The 7,632-nt window shown below is 39.8% G+C and overlaps 1 protein-coding gene across 7 annotated transcripts in view; it reads right to left on the bottom strand.

Moving 5' to 3' along the window:
• Nucleotides 1-4,729: 4,729 nt before the first annotated feature.
• CENPE (centromere protein E) overlaps nt 4,730-7,632 on the bottom strand; it is a 70,531-nt gene continuing 67,628 nt past the window's right edge. For 6 of the 7 annotated variants that reach the window (XM_036410188.2, XM_036410156.2, XM_036410164.2 and 3 more), the window contains 2 exons: nt 7,049-7,293; nt 4,730-5,073 (listed from right to left, as the gene is read on the bottom strand). In XM_036410188.2, the coding sequence (XP_036266081.1) occupies nt 4,979-5,073; nt 7,049-7,293 (340 nt within the window). In that variant the 3' untranslated portion in view covers nt 4,730-4,978. The remainder of the gene's footprint in view (nt 5,074-7,048; nt 7,294-7,632) is intronic. The other variant, XM_045570288.1, reaches the window with a different exon arrangement.

Genomic DNA, 7,632 nt, shown 5'->3' with positions numbered 1-7,632 from the left:
TTCCTGGCCTTCAACTTAGATTGTGTGTGTATAAAATCACTGATCTGCTGCCTCCTGCACAGCCCACCCTGGGGATGGAGCCTGAAACCCGGGCATGTCCCCTGACTGGGAATCAAACCCTCACCTTTTGGTTCATAGTTCAATGCTCAATTACTGAGCCATGCTGGCCTAGTAGATTGTTTTGAGGGAGGGAAATAAAAGTTGTCTAGTGATGAAGGTATAGTTGTGGTTATCCTGTCACGCTCAGTTTATTCAAATCACTAATACGTGTTTAGTGGCAGAAGGCAGCCATCCTGACTACAGTGAGGGAAGAGGGTTTGGGATCTTCAGTAGAAGTACATGTTGGGTGAGAAAAAAATTGTAGCAGGAGAGAACAGATATCAAATAAAAAAGAAGGGACTAGGTCACATGGGCACTCTATGCTAGGCTTAATAACTCGAATATTACTGGGCAGAATGATTGTGTAGGCAATTTGTGCATGCACTATAGAAGTTGGCTTACTCAACACTCACCCCTCACTTTTCCATGCCTGATACTTTCTAAAGACCAGAAAGCAAAACTCTCAATTCCTGCTAGAGTTGGCTGGCCAATGAAATGTAGTCTGGAATTTCTGAGGGCTTCTCAGAGAGGTGAGGCTTCTCTGAAAGGCTTTTGACTTTTGCTCTCTCCCACCTCCCCCTTCTCCTGAAATGCAGCTATGATGTCTTGGGACACAGTAGCCACTTTGTGACTTGGCATGAGGTTAGAGGCACACGTTAAAGACAGGAAGGTAAGAAAAGGGACCTGGTTCCTTGAAGACAGCCTCAAGATAAGAGCCCTAGAGTAACTCCTCTGGAGTTTTCATGTGAGAAAAATAAATTTCTTCAGATTTCTTTTATCCTTTAGGTTTTTTGTTCTTGGAGCTAAGTGTGTTCATAACAGTCATAGTGGTTTAGAACACTATGGAGTTAGAAAGATGAAGGTAGGTTCCTATCTCTTCCTCAGTAGTTAAGTCACTTAGCTCCCAAACCTGCTTTCTCACCTGTGAAATGAAGGTAACCATAGCAGCTACCCCAGGGAAGGACTTAGCATGTAAAACCAGCAGCACAAAGTGTTCCATTTGAACTTAATGTTATCATTAAATAATGGTTAGCAAAAATTGTCCTTTAAAAAATTTAAAAAACCTGAGCTTAGTTTCTGCATGTGCCCACATGTGGTCTTTGCTAAAACTGTACCTGATTATCCCACTATTGTTCCTAATGTTGGGTCTAGTGATCTGCAACCATGTACAGCCATACTCCTTGCTTTTATGGTGACTTTCCTTTGATTTATGAGGATTTTGGGATAGATTTTTTTATGAGTATGAAAATTCTCTAATCAAGGCCAACTCCAACGCTTTTTAAAAAAATGTTCATGTGAGGATGTTTTCTATTGATTTTAGAAAGGAATGGAAAGAAACATCAATGTGAGAAACATCTGACTGGTTGCCTCTTTCTTGTACATGCTCTGAACTCACAACTTAGGTATGTGCCCTGAATGGGAATCAAACCCACAACTTTTTCATGTACAGGATGACACTCCAACCGAGCCACCTGTCAGGGCTCCAACACTTTTTTTGTTGTTAATCCTCACACAAGGATATTTCTTCCATTGATTTTTATGGAGTGGAAGGGTGGGAGAATAACATTGATACAAGAGACACATTGATTGACTCCCACTCAGGCCCTGACTGGGGCTAGGGATTGAACCTGCAACCCAGGTACGTGCCCTTGACCAGAAATCAAACCCGTGATCCATCCGTGTGTGTGTGTGTACACTGTAACCACTGAGCCACACCAGCCATAGTTCAAAATAAGTTTTAAAGAAGCTCCATGATCTACATGAAAACACAGACAACTAAGTGAAACCATTCAAATAAAACACGAAGAAAATAAGAAAATTAACAGAGATAGAAACTACAAAAAAAGAACCAAACAGAAATTCTGGAGCTGAGGAGATTGAAAAATACACTAGAGGGGCTCAACAGCGGAAGAATCGACAAAGTTGAAAACAGGACACTGGATGTTATCCAGTAAGAGGCAAAAAAGAAAAAAAAGTGAAGAGCCTAAGGTACTTATGAGACATCAGCAAGTGGACCAACATATGCACAGTGGAAATGCCAGAAGATAATGGTAAAAACTCCAAAAATCTGAGGAAGGCAATGGACATCCAAATTCAAGAGTCAAACAACATTCTACTAGACTGGAAACCTGATGACTGATTGTATTTTTAATGGCCTCAAGGTAGTTTTATTACACAGGTGTACTTACTAATTTGCATTACTTTTATTCAGTAGAGGAGCAGATATTGCAAAGAATGAAATCTGTACTCTTGTTTGGGTAAGTGTGGAAAGCTGAAACTACACTCCCAAGGTACAGACCTGGGGGAGAGGAGAGGATTTTAGGGACAATTTCTCCTTAGCCCTATAAATTGCTATGATAGTATGTTAAAGAAAAATATGCAATACATTGACTAAAAACGACAGCTATGATGTACTTCATAATTTCTTTCCTGGAAATGAATCTTACCAAAAAAGTTAAGAATAACTAACTCTGTACTGAACTTCATGTAACTTGTTTTGTCCCTTTCCAGTCATGTGATACAAAATATTGGACACTCTCTGAAATCATAGTCCTTGACCTCTTAGAGAGTCGAGTCATGAGTCCTTTGAGATGATGATAAAAGTATAAACCCAAGTCCCTAGAAAAATGAACCCACACACAAGCTGACCATTTCCCAGGTTATACAGATTGCATGAAGCTCATTCGCCAATGCCTTGAATACATGGGGTCTGAGGTTTAGAACACCGTATTTATTTATTTATTTATTAAATAAGTTTTTATTGTTCATATTATTACAAATGTTCCTTTTTTCCCCCCCACCATTGCTCTCCTCCACCAGGTTCCCACCCCATCCTCTGCCCTTTCCCCACTCCCCATTGTCCTCATCCATAGGTGCACAGTTTATGTTCAGTCTCTTCCCACGCCCCCCCTCTCCCCTTTTCCCCAAGAATCGTCAGTTCACTCTCCTTCCATACCTCTGATTCTATTATATTCAACAGTTACTATTGTTCATCAGATTTTTTTTTTTTAATTTCCTTGGTTTTTAGATTCACTTGTTGATAGTTACGTATTTGTTGTTGATAATTTTTATCTTTGTTTACTTTCTCTTCTGAAAGAACCCCCTTCAGCAATTCATATAATTCTGGTTTGGTGTTGATGAACTCCTTTAGCTTCTTTTTTATTAGTGAAGCTCTTTATCTGACCTTCGATTCTGAGTGATAGCTTTGCTGGATAGATTATCTTTGGCTGTAGGTTTTTACTATTCATCACCTTGAATATTTCTTGCCATTCCCTTCTGGCCTGCATGGTTTCTGTTGAGAAGTCAGCTGACAATTGTATAGGTGCTCCTTTATAGATTACTACCTTCTTTGCTCTTGCTTCTTTTAATATTCTCTTTGTCTTTTGCTCTTGCAATTTTAAGTATGATGTGTCTTGGTGTGGTCTTTTTTGGATTCCTTTTGTTTGGAGTTCTGTGCGCTTCCTGGACTTGTAAGTCTAATTCTTTCACCAGTGGGGGAAGTTTTCTGTCACTATTTCTTTCAATATGTTTTCGGTATCTTGCTCTCTCTTATCTTCTGGGACCGCCATAATTCTGATGTTGGTTCGCTTGAAGTTGTCCCAGAGGTTTCTTACATTATCTTCAATTTTCTGGATTCTCTTGCCTTCTAGCTTCTGTGGAGGAGTGTCTTCTGGCTCTGTATGTTCCAAATCTTTGACTTGATTCTTGTGATCTTCCATTCTGTTTTTAGGACTCTGTATAACATTTTTTATTTCAGAGAATGTATTTTTTATTTCTTGTTGATCCCTTATCATTTCTTGTTGATCCTTTATCATTTCTTGATGACTCCTTATTAATTCTAGTTGATCTCTTTTCATATCCTCATAGGTCTTATCCATCTTTTCTAGGAAATTCTTGAAAAACCTTATTAAGCGTAGATTTGAACTCTATATCCAGACGCTTTTTGTCCTCCATTTCTTTCGTTTGTGATCTATTTTGTTGTTGCATTTCGCAGTTACAGATGGGACGTGGTTTCAGGGTGGAGCCTGCAGCTTTGGCTTTCTAGAACACCGTATTTAGACGTTTTTTAGTTACTATAGTAAAAAGAAGATTAAGACTAGAAAATAAAAAAAGGTCATAGCACCTACTATCCCATAGCAATTTAAATCCAGAAAGCATGTGCATATTTTTTTCCTAGCAATTACATCATTTAAAAATATTTTTATTATTGACAGTATTCCAGAGGACCCCCATCCTCCCCTCCATCCTCCTCCCCCGCCAGCCCCTCCCCATCCAGGCCTTCACATCCCTACTGCGTGTCCATGGGATATCAGTTCTCTGGCGTATCTCTTCCTTCCCCACCCCCACACCGAGGCATGTCAGCCTGTTCTGGGCCTCCATGCTTCCAATCTTACATTTTGTTGGTTGATTCATTTTGTTCATTAGCAAAATTCTAAATGTTAACAAACAAGACAGGAGAACGAAGATATCCTGAGTATCCCACTAGAAAGCCATTAATTAACATGATAGGAGTTCGATTCAGTACTAATTAAACACTGACTGAATGTTCAAGATACTAAACAAAGAATTCATAACTTTGTTAAGTTCCACGTGGATGTTACAGTAATTAAAAATGGACACAATTTAGATGAAAAGTTTCCTTCAATAACTTTATTCTTTAATATACAAATAAATAAGACAGTTCCACTTCTTAGTATGACATTCACGCCGATGACATTGCTATCACTGAAACTACTAGAATGCCTTTGTCTCCTGTTCCTTCACCTTTCAATCTGGTGGCAAAACAAAAGCGGAGTTGAAATTAAGTTGGACTGTGACATAATTGCCGGCACAGACAGGGAGTAACAGCCGAGGAATGCAGCCCGGAAGTGACAGGCGGCTACTGCATCTTGCACTCGGGCAGGTCCTTTTCTGAGAAGCCCTGACAATCAGCCGGCTGAGGAGCCACGTTCTCCCCTCCAGCAGTTGGCTCTTCTGAGGAAAGAAAATAAAAACTAGAAGCTGTCTTATTTAAAAAATACACAAAACTCAAATACAACGGGAAGTGCAAAGGATGTTAAGACAGTGGAGATACGAAAAAATGAAACATGGCAACATGCTCATTAACACCCTCATGTCTGGTCATTAAGAAAGGTATATTTCACTTCATCAGAGACATAGTTTATTCTCCATTTTTTTCATACAATGAATTGTGAGAAAAACCGTGCTGTATATAAAACCAAGGAATGATAAAGACTTATTTGATTTTATAAATTTGAGTTAAAAAGTGAATCAAACATGGATTAAGTTTGATTTTCTTTTGTCCTATTTTTAGAAAAAAATGGTGTGCTAAAATAGCAGTTGAGAGGATATGTAGACATCTTTGGAAAACTGAGCCTTTAAAAGCACTTCAGCTGCATCCGTTTGTTATGAACTGTATACAGTACAGCTGACCCTTGAACTACAGGTTTGAACTGCACAGGAAAACTTTTATGTGGATTTAAAAAAAAAGTTTTTGATTTTTGAGGGAGAAAGGGAGAAGGATAAAAACATCCATGAGAGAGAACATCATCGATTGGCTGCCTCCTGTACTCCCCCTGCTGGGGATTGAGCCCCCAACCCAGCACTGAGCCTCACTGGCTGGGCTACATGTGGATTTTCTTCAGTGAATAACTATAATTTAGTTTCTCTTCGAGTTTCTTAACATTTCATTTTTTTTTCTAGCTTACTCTATTGTAAGAATACAGTATATAATACATATAACATACAAAACAGGTGATAATTGACTACGTTATCAGTAAGGCTTCCAGTTAACACTAGGTTATTAATAGCTGTTTCTACAGGAGTCAAGTTACTTGGATTTTCGAATGTGCAGGGCGGTCAGCCCCCACGATGTTCAAGGGTCGACTGTAAATCTAGCATAACTGCTCTGGCCAGTCATCTCAAGTTCCTGAGATAATTTAGATTCCTTTTTATAATTAAAAACTGACAACTTATAAAAAATTGTTATTTTACTAATTTAAGCTGGGACTCTGTCTTTTAATTCTGAATTGATCAGTTTTTTTTATTTATTTGTATATTCCTCCAGCCTCTTTTGTTAATTTCACTGAAAAATAGTACCAGAGAGATCTGTAGATTGACAAATAGGATGAAACAACTTTATTTGTGGTTGGATTAATTCACACAGAGACAGGCAGCCTGAGCCTGAATTAATTAGTAAGTAAATTATATAAGCCAATGACTATAATGCTCACGCCCAGCTCTGCAGGGTACTGCACCAGGTGGGTCATTGCAAGGGAAACTAATGTGTTGCTGGTCGTCTTTCTCACCACGTGGCATTCAGCGTGCCCAGGTATGCGTGGCCTGAGCCCTGTGAGACAGTGTCTGCCTGTCTGAAATACCCTATTGCACAGGGTAAGCCTTAGAGCCTGGTGCGCTCTAGAACATTACCCTTTCTTGGACTACATGATTACCAATTATACCTCCTATTAGACTGCAAGCTCCAGTGGGCAGGGGTCATGTCTGGTTTTGCTCATCTATGTACCATCTGGGCCTAATGTGTGCACACAGAGTTAGTCAAAAAATTGTTTACTGAATGAATGAATAAGTAAATTATACAAGCCAATGAATATAATGCTATTGGGATGACTGGCCCACTGACTAGATGAGAAAGTCTTTTTCAGTAAAAGTTTTGTACATAGGGTAGTGTCTTTATGTCCAAAGAGAGTTGCTTTGTCTATCTTCGGGAAAAGCTTGAGGGTTTAAGAGGCAGAATAAAGTCTTCACTGGAGTGACTGGACCTCAGCGCTGGGCTTTGGAGAAACTCTCACAGAGACAGCAGATGAAGGCTGTGCACATCACCAGCCTGCCTCCTTCTTCTCATCACAAAACTTGCCCTTTGGGCCACACAGTATAGTTAGGCCCCACTGTTACCCCCCGATTCCCAAGGAACCAGTATATGTTTACCCACCTGGACAAAGGCCTAAATTTGAGTTATCAAAATAGCGAACTGGATGGGGTACTGGAAAGGACTTCGACCGACTGTCAAAAAACCGATATTTTGGTGATTCCTTTGGCACGGGATCTTGTAAATTCTGCTCCTTGCACTGAGAAGGCGTACGGTGTCTCTTTTCAGAAGCTGTTCTTTTTGGAGTCCTTGGAGAATTCTCACAAGTTACATCTTTGAGAGCCTCATTGGAAAGATGATGATTACTGCTTAAATGGGGGGGGAAGAGGAGGAGAAGAAAAACTGTTAAGACTACAACAAACAAGATTCCTAATTTGGGTTCCCTTATAGAGCTTGAGTAGCTGTGGAGGTCATCCTCCTATTACATCGAGGATACCACCCAAACTTCCTCAGAATGATCTATAATGACCTGTGGAATCTGGCACCTATGGCACCTCATCTTGCATTTGTCTCATTCTCTATGCTCTGGCCACGTGGATGTCTTCAGTTCCACTTAACTGGTTATTCTTTCTCACTCACAGCTTATGCACATGCTGGCCCAGGAAGCTTACCTGTCTCTCCTTTCATCCAGCTCAACTTGTATTCAT

The sequence above is a fragment of the Pipistrellus kuhlii genome, unplaced genomic scaffold, assembly GCF_014108245.1.
Source record: "Pipistrellus kuhlii isolate mPipKuh1 unplaced genomic scaffold, mPipKuh1.p scaffold_m20_p_1, whole genome shotgun sequence".
In the NCBI taxonomy this organism is placed as follows: domain Eukaryota; kingdom Metazoa; phylum Chordata; class Mammalia; order Chiroptera; family Vespertilionidae; genus Pipistrellus; species Pipistrellus kuhlii.
Note: the sequence above shows the minus strand (reverse complement) of the source record. Positions and strands in the feature narration are given on the sequence as shown.